At 42.1% G+C, this 16253-nt stretch overlaps 1 protein-coding gene across 3 annotated transcripts; it reads right to left on the bottom strand.

Moving 5' to 3' along the window:
- Positions 1 to 8005: 8005 nt before the first annotated feature.
- LOC121559310 (IST1 homolog) lies at positions 8006 to 15895 on the bottom strand. Of its 3 annotated transcripts, none has more exons than XM_041872589.2 (11): positions 15796 to 15854; positions 15224 to 15242; positions 15029 to 15125; positions 14716 to 14896; positions 12634 to 12721; positions 12138 to 12221; positions 11931 to 12041; positions 10867 to 11022; positions 10397 to 10522; positions 9778 to 9823; positions 8006 to 9645 (listed from the first exon to the last, which is right to left on the bottom strand). In XM_041872589.2, the coding sequence occupies exons 2-11, from the start codon at positions 15224 to 15226 to the stop codon at positions 9473 to 9475; spliced, it is 1065 nt and encodes a 354-aa protein (XP_041728523.1). In that variant the 5' UTR covers positions 15227 to 15242; positions 15796 to 15854; the 3' UTR covers positions 8006 to 9472. The 3 variants fall into 3 exon arrangements, with proteins under 3 accessions (XP_041728523.1, XP_041728526.1, XP_041728524.1); XM_041872592.2 differs by having other exon boundaries at positions 9778 to 9784; positions 15796 to 15853; XM_041872590.2 differs by lacking the exon at positions 15224 to 15242 and having other exon boundaries at positions 15796 to 15895.
- Positions 15896 to 16253: the final 358 nt, after the last annotated feature.

The raw sequence follows: 16253 nt of genomic DNA, 5'->3' as shown, positions 1-16253 counted from the left end.
ATAGATACACATCGGCCAGTGGACGGATCCGTATTAAACAGGGATCAGTGCCGTCTAGATTCCACTGGAATGATTGGGGTAAGGATAGGTAGACAGCGTTAAACGTAATACTACTGTAATCCAACAATATATTACTTGTACAAAATGTTTAATAATTTAATCCTGATGCAATATAGCTGCTACATTTTGTCATTTTAGGGACTGAAAAGTGATTACCAAAATGTATCATGACAAGCATATGGTTAATTTCACACATATAGGAGGCGGCTCACAAGCTCGGGAGTCAGTTTACCAGCGAGCAAGAAAGCGTCTTGGTGTTGCTGTCCTGGATGATTCTGATCATGAGATGCCTGACAGCACAGAGGGTGCTTTGCCTGCAGTGACAAACGATCACGACTATGCCTGCCGTCCCTTCTCCTGGTTAGTATTACAAATAAGAGTAACCATGTATCTGTTTGGCAAAAAAAAGTAAAAGTATATGGCAGTTAAGTAAAAATACTATTTTATACTACGATTTGGAGTAACTGGTCTCTCTGTGAAAAAGACTTGGCGTTTTTAAACCTCATCCATCTTAGAAGCTTCTTCAGTTTTATTTATTGAAAATGGGATGGGATAGATGAGTAATAACTAACCTACCAACATGTATGCTTTTTTCTTCCCCTTAAGGTAAACTGGACAGTGCTACTCAAAGAATTCGAGAGTTGGAGCTGCAAGTGTTGTCCCTAGAAATTGAGATCCAGCACCTGACAGTTAAGAAGCAGCATCCACTCCTTTTTAATTTTTGTGTCACAGATGAGGACTATCGCTACTACACACGATTCAGCTCAAAGGAGGTCTTCACTGTGTTTTGGGATTCTGTTTATCCCTCTGCTTCACGGCTTGTATACTGGTCTAAGGCACAGCAAACGGCACATGTGACACCTAGCCCTCACCGAAAACTTCCACTTATTGATGAACTATTTATGTTTCTGTGTCGTGTTGCAGCTGGGCTTCAGGAGGAAAACCTTGTCTACCATCTTTGAGGTCAGCCTGTCCACATTTAGCCGCATCATTTTAACATGGACTAGCTACCTTTACCAGGTTCTTGGCTCACTGCCGGTGTGGATGACAAGAGAGCAGGTGCAGGCCACAATGCCTGATAAGTTCAAGCTCTACTGCCCTCAGGTGAGAGTTATAGTAGACTGCACCGAGATCCGCTGTGAAACACCATCCTCCCTCTCACTACAGTCAGAAACCTTTTCGAGCTACAAAAATCACACCACCTTTAAAGGGCTGATTGGTGTAGCTCCATGTGGTGTTATCACATTTGTATCAAAGCTCTACACAGGCTCCATCTCCGACATGGAAATAACACGGAAATGTCAGATCTTGCATTTACTTCAGCCCGGAGATGAATTAATGGCGGACAAGGGTTTCCTGATCGAGAGGATGTTGTCAGAAGTGGGGGCAACACTCGTCATCCCTCCACTGAAAAAATCTCCCTCAGCTCAGCAGGGAGGACACTCTTCAAGACCCAGGCCATCGCCCGGCTGAGGATTTTAAGTCGAGAGGGCCATACGGAGGGTGAAGGAGTACCATATCTGGGATGGGCTTGTTCCTCTTTCCACAGTGGGTTCAGTGAATCAGCTGTGGGCCATCTGCTGCCTCATGTCGAACTATCAGGGACCTCTTGACATTAAAGGAGACAAACCAGTCTGATGTTTTTGTCAACTGGAAGTTGTATATTTCCTGAGTAAGCTAGATGGGCTGTAAATAGAAGTACTTTTATATTACTGTATTGTATGTACAAAAAAATGTAAATATGAATTAACTTTGTTGGTAATTTAATTGATCTAATGTTATACTGTATGTTTTTTGTTAAGGGTAATAACTTTTTCATAGCTATTAATGAACCTAATGTGATATATTGTAAAAATATCCAACTATTAACCATGTTATGTGCTTATGTGTCATGGCACTGATGGAACTATTAAATATATGTTTGCAAGCAACTGCTTCCAATCCTTTTGATTTTGGTAAGAGCATTTTACAACATCGCAATCCTTTTTCAAAATTTGTATTTCAATACATAGATATACAGTATATAACACAATTAAGAAAGGGCGCGGCATTAGCCATTAATACATTACTGACTCTTATCTTTACGGTCGATACAAACAGCAGTAATATTAAAAAGAGGCTGCAAAACAGAAACTCGTCAGCTCATAACCTTCGCTAGCATAGGGCTAATTTAAGCTAAATAAAGATAAACACGTTACCTTCATAATCAAACAGGTAACCTTCAACGAACAACTTGTAGCCTTTATCAAGCTTCGATCTTGAAGTAAGGGACCACTTGTCAGCAAGTCGTTCTCGTCGTTAAGTCGTATTGGTGGCAGATGTGAAAGGGGACTGGGTGAACTCCATAATGATGTGCTACTAGCTAAGCGTTCCTAAGCGACACGGATGTAAACATAACCTGCATCGCGGCAGAACGGAAGTTGTCTGACGTCACGTGAAAAGGGCCTATTGGATGCTTCAGCTGAATAACATAATGATACAGAGTCACACAGTCTTTTAACTACAGTACTGTACATGAGGTAAATATCACAGTAGGATGATCCAGGCTGGGTCAGATGGCGGTCTGGCTCTGTCCTCCTTCTTGAGATACGATTCCGCTATCTGCATCCTGTTATCTTCACTCCACTCCCCAGCTACGACATTGAAAGCCATCTCCTCACTTCCCACAGAAACTAAACAGTTGGACAGTAACTTAACCGCGACCTTATCATAACCCAGACAGGTGGTTTCTATTAATTTCTGCAAAACATGTTCTAACCCCAGATAAATGGCTCCTATCCGACCCTTATGGAATCATTCTTGCACTCAGAGACCGGCCCCTTTTGTACTTTCCCTATGCCTAAATACAATACACATAGATTATTCAACCTAACCCATAACAGAATAATTACTACTGATATGCTAACCATACAAGAAAGGGTGCTCAGGTCATAACGGTCTCCAACAAAACTCACTGGGCAAATACATCAGACTAACGTCCAATTTAAATCGATATTAGACGTTGGAGTTGTCAACAAATGGGTGTTCAGTTTGAAATCAATCTGTTGATTTTTGGATAACAATTCTTTGATGTTGGTATTGATAATGGTAACAATGTTGACTGGACCAGTTGAGTCACTCACTCCTCATTCCTGACATTAGCACTGACAGATGATACGGAGCTGAAAAGGAAGTGACAGTTTAACATGCAGTCTGATGTGACAAATAACTGGTCTAATGAACTGAACTCTCCTCTCCTCATCAGAAACCTATTAGAGAGTCTGTATACAGTGGCTTGCGAAAGTATTCACCCCCCTTGGCATTTTTCCTATTTTGTTGCCTTACAACCTGGAATTAAATTAGATTTTTGGGGGGTTTGTATCATTTGATTGACACAACATGCCTACCACTTTGAAGATGCAAAATATTTTTTATTGTGAAACAAACAAGAAATAAGACCAAAAAACAGAAAACTTGAGCGTGCATAACTATTCACCCCCCCAAAGTCAATACTTTGTAGAGCCACCTTTTGCAGCAATTACAGCTGCAAGTCTCTTGGGGTATGTCTCTATAAGCTTTGCCCATTCTTCAAGGCAAAACTGCTCCAGCTCCTTTAAGTTGGATGGGTTACGCTGGTGTACAGCAATCTTTAAGTCATACCACAGATTCTCAATTGGATTGAGGTCTGGGCTTTGACTAGGCCATTCCAAGACATTTAAATGTTTCCCCTTAAACCACTCAAGTGTTGATTTAGCAATATGCTTAGGGTCATTGTCCTGCTGGAAGGTGAACCTCCGTCCCAGTCTCAAATATCTGGAAGACTGAAACAGGTTTCCCTCAAGAATCTCCCTGTATTTAGCGCCATCCATCATTCCTTCAATTCTGACCAGTTTTCCAGTCCCTGCCGATGAAAAACATCCCGACAGCATGATGCTGCCACCACCATGCTTCACTGTGGGGATGGTGTTCTCGGGGTGATGAGATGTGTTGGGTTTGCGCCAGACATAGCGTTTTCCTTGATGGCCAGAAAAGCTCAATTTTAGTCTCATCTGACCAGAGTACCTTCTTCCATATGTTTGGGGAGTCTCCCACATGGCTTTTGGCGATCACCAAACGTGTTTGCTTATTTTTTTCTTTAAGCAATGGCTTTTTTCAAGCCACTCTTCTGTAAAGCCCACCTCTGTGGAGTGTACGGCTTAAAGTGGTCCTATGGACAGATACTCCAATCTCCGCTGTGTAGCTTTGCAGCTCCTTCAGGGTTATCTTTGGTCTCTTTGTTGCCTCTCTGATTAATGCCCTCCTTGCCTGGTCCGTGAGGTTTGGTGGGCGGCCCTATCTTGGCAGGTTTGTTGTGGTGCCATATTCTTTCAATTTTTTAATAATGGATTTAATGGTGCTCCGTGGGATGTTCAAAGTTTCGGATTATTTTTTATAACCCAACTCTGATCTGTACTTCTCCACAACTCTGACCTGTTTGTAGAGCTCCTTGGTCTTCATGGTGCCACTTGCTTGGTGGTGTCAGAGCGTCAGTGAATGCGGTAGGCGAAGTCAAACGCAGGACACAGAGCTTACTGTAAACGTACTTTACTCGAAAGTAACCAGAGTATAAACAACCTCCACACAGGGAGGAAAATAACCGAACTACTGCCGATGACGAATACAATCACACACAACACACACTGAAAGACAGAGGGTTATATAGGGAAGACAATACAACCTAATGGGAAACAGGTGTACACAATAAAGACCAAACAAGTCAAACACAGAAACATAGATCGGTAGCAGCTAGTACTCCGGGGACGACGAACGCCGAAGCCTGCCCGAGCAAGGAGGAGGGGCAGCCTTGGCTGAATCCGTGACAGGTGGTGCCCCTTGCTCAGTGGTGTTGCACTCTGGGGCCTTTCAGAACAGGTGTATATATACTGAGATCATGTGACAGATCATGTGACACTTAGATTGCACACAGGTGGACTTTATTTAACTAATTATGTGACTTCTGAAGGTAATTGGTTGCACCAAATCTTATTTAGGGGCTTCATAGCAAAGGGGGTGAATACATATGCACGCACCACTTTTCCGTTATTTATTTTTTAGAATTTTTTGAAACAAGTAATGTTTTTCATTTCACTTCACCAATTTGGACTATTTTGTGTATGTCCATTACATGAAATCCAAATAAAAATCCATTTAAATTACAGGTTGTAATGCAACAAAATAGGAAAAACGCCAAGGGGGATGAATACTTTCGTTTACAGTGTAGAGTGCCCAAACCCCCTGCTAGGAAAGTATGCAAAGTCACATGATCTCTAAGACTAAGAATGTGTTTGATAAATAAAACAACAATCTAAGACCTTGCATTCATCCCTTGGGTAATGAGAAAAGGCAGCTCCACTGAAACATCTATTTCTTCTGAGGGCTTTGAGATCCATTATACAGTACATGCAGTTGATCATGTATTCATTCATTTTGTGAGACTCCATAGAACTGAAGGCTGAACCTGAGTAAATGTGTGTGTTTGTGTAATCAATCATTTCGTCTCTGCAAGGCTTCAGTATCAATGGAGATTGCAATAGAGGTAAATCTCACTGCAGCAACAATGGACAGTGGTCAGACAGAACATTATCCATTCCAAACGAATATCTGACTTCAGTTAAAATTAATCGGGCCCTCTGCAGAGTATGTTTTAATAAAAAGCACAAATTAATCAATTCAAGTCAATGTGAGAAATTAATTTAGTGCATTTATTGGGGAATTGCCAGCTAATAAAATGTTGGAAGAGGGGATATTAATATTCTGTGAACCTAAATTGAGTCTGTCTACTCCCCTTTAGCGTATTAAAAATAGAGTTTGGCCATGAGCAGAAAGGAAAGTGCTTCAGGGCTTCAACCTCTGACTGGGTGACTCATGGCAGGGAAGCAGCCTTCTCCAATTGGTTGTTTTCTTTTTATTCTTGCTATTTTAAAACCCTTAACTAAACTCTGCACACAGAGAGGGTTGTCAGCGGTCAATGGTGTTGTCCTCGGGTAGAATGTAATAAGAATTATTTTTATATTATATTGTGTATAGTAATAACCTAATTGTCTTAGTTGATATTTGTTGTTAGGTCAAGCCAACCTGAGAAACCAGGACTTATGCTGCTTCATTTCCCCTATGCGCTTAACTCAATACTCCAAACAGTGGAAAATCACTGAAAAGTCCCCATAATTAAACTTGAAAGTGTTTTTTCGACGGTAACCTCACACATCACCAGGTGCGAACGTAATCGTCTGTGGCACCATAGGACCTTTTCACAAAAATATTGTTAATAAGGAGCCGGTGGAGAACATTGGCAGAACCGGGGACAAACCCCACCTCCACCATCACTCCACTTTGATCAGGTAGCTAGCCTTGTCACTGCCATTCTACAGGGACCCATCAAATGTTCTCTCAAAAAGTACAGCACTGAACAAATCCCAGTTCTCAAGTGCGCAAACCTGTCATCCTATGTAGTGAGCAGTTTGAGCAGTTTGAGCAACTTTAGGCTTATGTTTACTGTGAACACTCGGGCTGTACCCTGCACCCATTCCTACACCGCCAGACATGTGGGTGACCCCTGTCTCTCCATCCCCTACTCTGCCACATACAAACTGCATGCCCCACGTCTGTAAACAGCACCATGCAGAGCTGAACACAAGTGGACTCTTTTAAAGACTACAGGGCCTAGCACCCATCCTCTGCCCTATCCCTACCTCAGAAGGGGGTAGCAGCCTGTATTGCCACCAGGAAGAGAGGGAGACAGAGCTGTCAAAATAGCTCATCATCGTCCACAGTCAGAGACGTTTAGTGGCGCTGCACAGTGACTCACCTAGCTGGGTCAGCTTGACACTCAGAATAAACTAATTCATGCAGCTACAGACACCTTAGATTAGAACCTCTCAGACAGCCATCTGGACAGGACAGGACACTCTGTGATGTGACTATGAACAAAACTGGAGTGCCACAGATCAAAGACCACTCTGATGTAGCATCTCCTCTCTTTGAAGTTATAAGGACTCTGAGCACAGCAGGCCAGTGGCAACTTTAATTGGGGAGGACGGCTCATAGTAATGCCTGGAACGGAATCAATGGAATGGTATCGAACACATCGAACACATGGTGGTTTCCATGTGTTTGATACCATTCCATTCACTCCATTCCAGCCATTATGAGCCGTCCTCCCCCTCAGCAGCCCCCTGTGACTCTGAGGGACTTATTCTGAACCACTTTAACCCAACTGGCACAGAGAGTAGGCATTCCACATAGTAATAATGTCACATAGAGCTTTGTACTGTTGGGCCAGTCCACTTCACACAGTCACCCCAACTCCCTTACATCCACTGGCAAAACACATCAAGACAAAAAGTTATGCCAGGATTGACAAAAGCCTCAAGCTCCTGAGAGTTCCAGGAAAACATCCCATTGCAATGCTACAGATCTACACAAGACAACAGTGTCAAACAAGCATCCCTCTGCAGGAACCTGGGCCATGTTCTGCCAGCACAAAACTTGGGAAACTTCCTGAAACTGAGATTCCACTTCAAACTTAGTTGAAGTACACTTATTTTTATTTATTTTCTGTTTGTTTCAAGGTATTTTCAAGGTCGTTGAATGAAACCCTGCTCCCTTGGCAATGGGTCCCTCAAGGCTTAGGAGACTAGTTTCTGTGGAGACAACAAACCCAGTTAACCTGTTAGAATGTTGAATGAGGATTATTGAGTGGGTTGAGACATCCTGTGTCTGTGTGTAACCCTTTACCTGCCTCATCCACTGAGGCATCCATATCAGTCAAGCTTCACTGTTCATGTAGTAATCTACCCTCTAGTGGCAGTACTAGCATCTACACTGCACTACCAACTGAGTTCCTTTGATTACAGCAGCACTGCTTCACTTGACAAGATATGACAACACCAAAACAATTACATCTCTCGGAAATTAGCCACACCAGAACTTCAATTAGAAATATGTCCTTTATTAGACAGAAAAAAACATAGGCTATTATCTGTTTTATGTGACAAGATATACACTTGCTAATCAAAGTTAGTATCAAACATTCTTCAAACAATCCTACAGCACACCTAAGAGGATGAGCAGTGAGCAGGTCACTGTACAGTAGTGTTAAAGCCATATTTTAGTATGGTGGAGTAGACAGGCCTAACTTCCATCCATTATAGATTGGTGAAAACAAGCTATAAGACAGGAACAGCAAATCCACCCCCTTTCTCTCGTTTATCAAAACGTCTTCTTCCATCACCAAGATTCAATACATTTTCATCAAATTAAAAAAACCTTGAACTAATTTTAACAAAGACTATATAAATTGAGAAATAGGCATGTTATGTGTACATCGTCTGAATATACTTATAGAACGGGAAGGCCTCTGATGATGGTCAATGCAGTGTGGTGCACACGATACACATACATAGATAACATACTGAATCACACTATAAACCTCTCTTACACAAAGAGGAAGAAGAACCCATGACATTTTGAGGGACGTATTTACATCACAAACTTACATGGTCAAGTGGTTTTTCATATAGACTATCATTTCTGTCACCAGTCAAATCATGCATTCCCTTCGCCAATTCATTGCATGGGTTAGATTACACAAGCATGGAAAGTGCATGTATAGTGTTAGACTAAATCAGCTTTAAAACAATAAAAGTTAATTTTATTAGGAGAAAAAATACACCAAATTATTTCAAGTCTGATTGAATCCCTCCACCGCATGTAGGGTAACAGATAGGTCATAGAACAGGTTTCAGACGTCACCAAAGGTTCAGAGCCAGAGTAATGAGGGTAAAACCCGACATGGACAGGGTGCTACGGCCTTGAAACTGTCCTAGGCCTTAATACTTTCGACACAATGGGTGTGTGCCAGAAAACAGGTTTTTCTACTATGCGATTCAGTGACAGTTCAAAACCAGTTTCATGAAACTCACCAACAAGTAACGATTGAGATTCTGTATCACTCGATCCAGTCTCTGGACGAGAGACACGATTAGTTAAGACTATTTGATTATTAACCAAATATTGGCTCATACTGTGAGTCAAGGGGATACGTGACAACCATAGCAACAAGAACGCTCGAGAGGTTACATAGAATAGTAGTTACTATCAGGAAGGCCATTTTATATCCAAAGTGCTCATATAAAGATGACATCTATACGGTCCAGTTTTGATTGGATGTAGTCGATAATAAAATGTACTGTCAAATAGCCCTCTAAAGGGCCTTCACCTTCAGTGTGCCAGACAGACACGTGGTTGAATGAGGTACAGTTAATGTTAACATCAGTAAAAACTACACAGTGGAGAGTTTCACTGCAAAGGGTGCCAATACAAATATTTCAATATTTCCTGATACTGTAGCTGCGGTGACTGACAACACAGAGGAGCATGATGGGATACTGGAGGACTAGGTCTTCTTCTTCAGATCCTCAAAGCGTCGTGACAGGTCATCAAAGTCGATGTCATCAGAGCTCGCAGTGTTCCGTCCAACTCCAAAGGAGGAAGTGGGAAGCGTGTCGGGAACTGAGGGCAGCTCAGGGAGGGCGTTGTTATCGTAGATCTGGGATGAAGGCCCGGGGCCTTTGGAAAGAACATAGGTTTAGATTTACATTACAAATACACCCCAATGCAACTGTTATGCAAAAAGCAAGCAATACTATCGTTGAAGAGATTGACGTGTAGGAAAGGATATATTCATTGAAAACAACTTACCAGAGACCTGGGATGGACCAGAAGGTTTAATAGACAGCTCATCAATCTGAAAAAAACACACGCATGTGTTAAGACGATCTCTCTACCCTGCCTGCATGTTGAAATGTTAAAGTTCTATAGATACATGAGAAGGCAGAGGAAAACAATGTTTTGTATGTTAGTATGTGATTGGGGAGGAAGAATCATTGAAGTAGTGCATTGCTGAGAAAGCCAACACCGCTGGGGTAAGAATGAGCAAAAAGCAAGAGCTAATAATATAATTCACCTCAAAATTGCATTCTTCACTGTGAAGAACTTTGCTTCCCTACTACATCCAGTAACATACTAGTTTGACAGCAAGCAGATCTCTCTTTCAGCATATTATACTCACTCAGAGCATTCAAAGACAGTCGTATGCAGTTCAGCACAAGGTTAGTGATTAGCAGTTCATACCAGCTATGGCCCGTTTCCACATTCTATCTGTTCTTATCCAATCCCTATCATGTCGCTGTAGCATAGCACTGTGCTGAAAAGAGATGGCACAAGCAAACTATAATGAACTCCTCTTCCCTGAAAGGTGAACTGGCCGTCTGTCCATCTGTCTGGAGAAGCAGAAGGTGCAGGGGGCTCTGACACTTACAGACTCGTAGGTGGGGGGGCAGCTCGGCAGCTCAGGGGGCTGCCCTCCTCTCATTGGAGGCTGGAAGTTGTTAAAGGCATCATAGGTGCCAACAGAGGGGCCGTTGAACCCTATGGGGCCGGGCATCTGAAGAAAAAAACGAATATAAATAAAAACATCCCATTCATATCAACATCTCTATTTTTCAGTCTTAAAGCTGGAATCCTTAATGGTGAAACAGCCATGTCTGTTAGCGATATTACAACAACAACGAAGTTACAGCAAACAAGTAACACTGTTTTCTTCCCCTCTGACATCATTGCACGCGCGATAGAAGAGCACAATATGTGCTGCACTTTTTTTTTACCCTGCTGCACGAAGCACCTCGGCAACAAAAACAATAACGTCAGTGGCGTTGTTTCCCCCTACTGCGGACTCGCCAAACAAGAGTTAGGTGTCATTTATGCCACTATTGAAAAGAATGGTCTTACTGCTCCTTTGGGTGTTGGGTAGCTGAACGCTGATGGGGGGCCCATGGGCATGGCTCCAGCGGTGAAGCCGCCTCCACCACCTCCTCCACCGCCTGGCTTCTTGAAGTCAGAGTCCACGTCGATGAGGTCAGCCTCCTCGCCTGTACACACCTCTGGCTGCGAGGGGGAAATAAAAATCCAATGTTATTCATCACGATTCGTAAACAATAGGTGTAGACTAAAAGTTGGTGCATGGTCAATCCAACGTCTGCATTGGCCATGCAGCATTTATGGTGATACGGCCTCTGCAGAAGTCAGGGCATTCATACTACTTGCGCGTCGCGGAGCAGCGCAGAGCTGATGTCAAGGAAGTGAGTTTGTGTTTATAAAGGACCTCCCGCCCCCACATACCGTCAAACAATCATGTCAATGCGGAGCTATACGGAGCCCTCTGCATTGTTAAAAAATTCACGAGGCGCACAGCGATGCTGTACAGAACTTGATTTGGCCTCTGCATGCCTCCGGAGGCTGCACAATTGCGTCACACCCTCCATACGAAGCCTCCGACCACATTTTCGGATCAAGCATAAATTGGCTTTAACAGTGAAATGCTTACGGACCCTTCCCAACAATGCAGAGAGAAATAAAATAGAGAAAAAAACTGAAAAGTAATAATCAAAGTAATAATGAATACACAATGAGTAACGATAACTTGCTTATATACACGGGGTACCAGTACCGAGTCGATGTGCAGGGGTACGAGGTAATTGAGGTAGAGATGTACATATAACCAGGAATAAAGTTACTTGGCAACAGGATAGGTAATGAACAGTAGCAGCAGTGTATGTGATGAGTCAAAGGTTAGTGCAAAAAGGGTAAATGCAGATAGTCTGGGTAGCTATTTTGTTAACTATTTAACAACCTATTTAGCAGTCTTATGGCTTGGGGGAAGAAGCTGTTCAGGGTCCTGTTGGTTCCAGACTTGGTAGTATATAAATAGTAGAGTCAGTCAGGGGGTCGGCACAGGGAGACAGGCACACAAGTGAATGGTGGGAGGCAGACTGGTTTCATCATCAGATACTCACTCTGACCATGGCGTCTGACTCATAGGGCACGTTGTAGTTCTTGGCAATCTCAATGAGGTAGCGCTCCACCAGGATCTTAGGAGGAGCCTCTACACTCAGTTTATGCATGAGCTATGGGGTAAAGTAGAGACAGAGAAATATGTTTTAGGCACACAGAAACAAACACATCAACATATATCTTCAAGCAGGACATCTGAAAATTCATACCCTATCATTGACAGTCCCGATTTGGTTTGTCCTACAGAGCTTGCCATACTCCTTGCTGTATTTGGCACACAACTGGTCAGACACCTGTATGGAGAAAGCACAGTATCAAGGATCATAATACAGCAAAAAGTGTACAAACTGCATTACATTTTTTTACTGAGGACTAGTTTCAAGCTTTATTAGTCGTATGTACGGAATACGCATCGTATACATGGTCCAACGAAATGCTTACATGCAGGTTCCTTCTTGACAAGGCAACAACAATAAGAAATAATAAAAGATAAGAATTCAAACAAAGTATATGGCAGTACAATAGAATAATACATTGTAGCATAAGTATAATACAGGAAGGCACAATTTCTAGTCCAATAGTTACATGTGTATTTGTGAAGGGGGGTACGCAAGTGTTTAAATTAGGCAGTATAATAAGAATAGTCCAAGCAACTAGGCATGCTATCTCCAGGGTCAACGCAGCAGCACATTGCATACTACTCACAATTTTGAGCTCGTTGACCTCAGACTGCAGACGTGGGGCTGCCCAGATGAGCGTGGACACAGCCTCCTGCAGACCAGGGTCCAGCTCCCTGTCAAGAAATAGACAAATAGGTGTTAAGGACAGGGCTTGACAGATTTTTTACTGTACAGGGCTTGACAGATTTTTTACTGTCTGAAAGTGAATGAAAAAAATGAAAAATGTGAATGTCAAAAATGAAAAATTGTCTGTAACACCATGGGCCAAAAGGGTGACTTAAAATGGTATTGTATGATGCAACGAACAACTTTACAAAATACAATTCTCATTAGAATACAGAGAATCAGAAAAATGTAGGCCACCCTCTGCCTATTGACTTCTATGCATATTCAGATTGTCTCAAAATAGAACACTGCCCCTTAAAAAAATACAAATATGTCTTCTTGTCACATACACCAGATAGGTGCAGTGAAATGTGTCGTTTTACTGGGTCAGCCATAGTAGTACTATGCCCCTGGAGCAAATTAGGGTTAAGTAACTTGCTCAAGGGCACGTTGACAGATTTCTCGGGTATTCGAACCAGCAACTTTTCGTTACTGGCTCAACGCTCTAACCTCTAGGCTACCTGCCGCCCTTTAAGGCTCTCCTGGAGGATGGTTGGCAATTCTTAAATAGCCTAAATAATATTTTTGCATTACAATTACAACCAAATATGTATGTCTTTATTAAATATTTTCCTTATTTAATAAATAAGGGATCAAATGGCTTAGGCAGGCTACTTCAAATCAAGGCTAAAATATTAAGGTTTTTGTGGAGATCTATTGACAGGATAGGAGGAATTTCACAATTAGGCTACTCTTAGGGCCGGGGCGATACCAGTATCGCGATACTCAGTAGTATTGTGGCAAGGAAACAAAACACTAAGCGGATTTCACTTCTTTAGGAAAACAGCCTTAATGTTGGAAACAAACATTATGTTGTCATCCAGAGTCACATTTATGTATTTTCCAAGCTATAGCACACAATATTTTACACATAGCAGGTTTTTAAAGGACCAAAGAGTTACTGGTATAGTCTCGGCCCTAGCTATTCTAAGAATATTTTTAACACTGTCAGAATGACATGTCCAATGTTGAATTGAGGGGAATAGAGTCAACTCCCAATTTTGAGTGCTTGACATGCGGTTTTTATAACTGGAGTAAGTTAACGCACCCGTTCATCAACTGTGTGTCGGTCATTTATTCAAGAGCGCTGGACAACATTTTTTTGGGATATCGGACATGACAATGACATTAATTCATGCTATTAGCTAAATACTTAACTACCAAGATAACTAGCCAGGCTACACGATATGTTTTGAACTGGCTAACTAGTCAGTCAATTAGTCTAACATTATTTTGTAGGCCATAGCCTACCTGCTGCAATATCTCTCCTCAGGCCCAATCACACTGGCATAAATGCATGGGATGCACACTTGACTTTTCCAGGATTTTCATGGCTGTATGATCCCTGTTTGCTAACCAAAAATGTACTGACTGCAAATAACTAACTAGCAAGGAATATCAACAAATATGCTCTGCGCTTTGATCATCTCGTGACCGCAAGACCACCTGTCAATGCAATAATTCTACTACGATGCGCTCTGCAGAAATTGGGAGAACAGTGCGCAACACATTGCTTGCGGAGGACACTGGTCCAATTCTGATCTGAGCAATTTTTGGATATAGGGATTTTTATTTATTTTTACTTGTCCATCCAGACAACTTACAGTAAATCTATATTCTTCTTGTCCAACTATTTGTCCGGGCCAGGTAAAACAAGCGTTAATGTCAAGCCCTGAAGGATAACCTCAAACACCCATAATAAGGCCAGGAGTTTTTCCTTGACTAGGAGAAATTCTGGCTCTTCTTTCAATTGTCTTTAATCGATTCCTTGCATCCGCTCTCGTCGCTGTCTCAAAACGCATGGGAAGAGAAGTCCCAAGGCTCCTCCCCTCTCTAACCTCATCCAATGTGTTTTGAGGAGGCGGCAAGGAGACATGATGCAAGGAAATAAACAATTGAGAAAGAGCCCCCTTGTCCGAGTCCTCTAGGCTGGCTCACTCACTTCATGGACTGGATGAGGCCAAAGCGAGCCAGCAGCAGGTCACAGTACAGTTCTAGGATCTCCATGGCCTCTACCAAGTAGTCCTCTCTGATGATGTGCTCCACACGGATCCTTGCTCGCTCATCCTTCCCTGTTGACAGATAGTCTGCAATCTCCTTCCGCGCCTTCTGAGCTAGCTCAGCTACAAAGAGACAGAAGATCCATTCTGTAAGCATGTATTTTAAAGACAACCCGAGACACAAACATTTCAATGAACAGAGACTAGGCTATAGCTTGCACAGTGTTTGTGTGTGTATGTAGTTGCCAGGCTCACTTTTCTTTTTCTCCATGAGCTTCAGGCGATTGATCACCAGTCTGAGATTGACCCGGAGTCTTTCTGCTTTGAATCCTCCCCCAAGCATGATGGCCAGCTAAGAAAACAAAATACGTTGGTATTGAAAAGAGGAGCCAATACATACTGGCAAGTCTGACAATTACTTTGCCACACTGACATGCTGTCATCACCCACCATATTGTTTTCACCTATCCTTTGTTCAGAGAACGTGAAGATGACGCAGATGAGGGAATAAGGAGAGGGAATAAGGAGAGATTTCGACCCTAGTGAGTCATCACCATCATGTGAGCTGGTTGATGGTCACACCAGTAACTACAGCCAGGTAGGACTGAAGCGGACATATAAACAGACAGCCATTGAGCCATGTAGCTAATTTAGCTAGCTAACTAAACTGACAGTAGTATCCACCCTCTGAAACCAATACCACTTTCTGTATCGGAAATACAGAAAGTACACACATTACTTTGTTGAATTAACTAAATCCATGTTGATGGATCACATAGTAAAGGAATTGGTTAGCTAACTAGCTAGTTTGCACAACCGGGATGAAGAAATCTAGTTAGCTAACTACTAGTAACGTTATGCTAGCTAACGTTAGCTAGTTTGATAAACAAAGCAGTGCTGTTCGATTCAAAACGTATCCAGCTAGCTACAGTAATGTTACCTGTAAAAACGATCAACCAATAAAAGCCATAGTATATATAATTTACATTTTATATCTAATGAATATAATTTTTTGACATTACCTGTTACGGTCGTCAGCTAGGTAAACAGCAACTTGTCGATTGTTTGACTTCCGTGAATGTGATCCCTTGCTTCTTCAATCACAAAAAGATTACTGAGTGACGTCACGGGAATCTTTCAAAACGTGGGCGGTTCACATCTGCTGTTTACACCACTAGAAGGCGATGGTGGATTGGAGAGCCATAAACTAGATTTTAAATAAATTAGACCCAATGCCAAAAATGTACAGTACGCTATCTCCATAGCCAGTGATGTTTTGAGGAAGACGACCACAATATATCTGGTCAAACTGCACAGAGCAGCAAGGCTGAATTTCAAAACTACACCCCACAGCTAAATTTTTTAAAACCAGAAAAACCCTTAATACTCACATGAAAAATAAGCTGCAAGTAGTAGTGTGAACCTTCAACAATAATCACTAATTGAATCAACGATTTAGCTAATAATAATAATACATGTT

The sequence above is a fragment of the Coregonus clupeaformis genome, unplaced genomic scaffold (genome assembly GCF_020615455.1).
Source record: "Coregonus clupeaformis isolate EN_2021a unplaced genomic scaffold, ASM2061545v1 scaf0910, whole genome shotgun sequence".
NCBI classification, from domain to species: Eukaryota; Metazoa; Chordata; class Actinopteri; order Salmoniformes; family Salmonidae; genus Coregonus; species Coregonus clupeaformis.
This window is presented reverse-complemented; position numbering and strand designations above follow the sequence as displayed.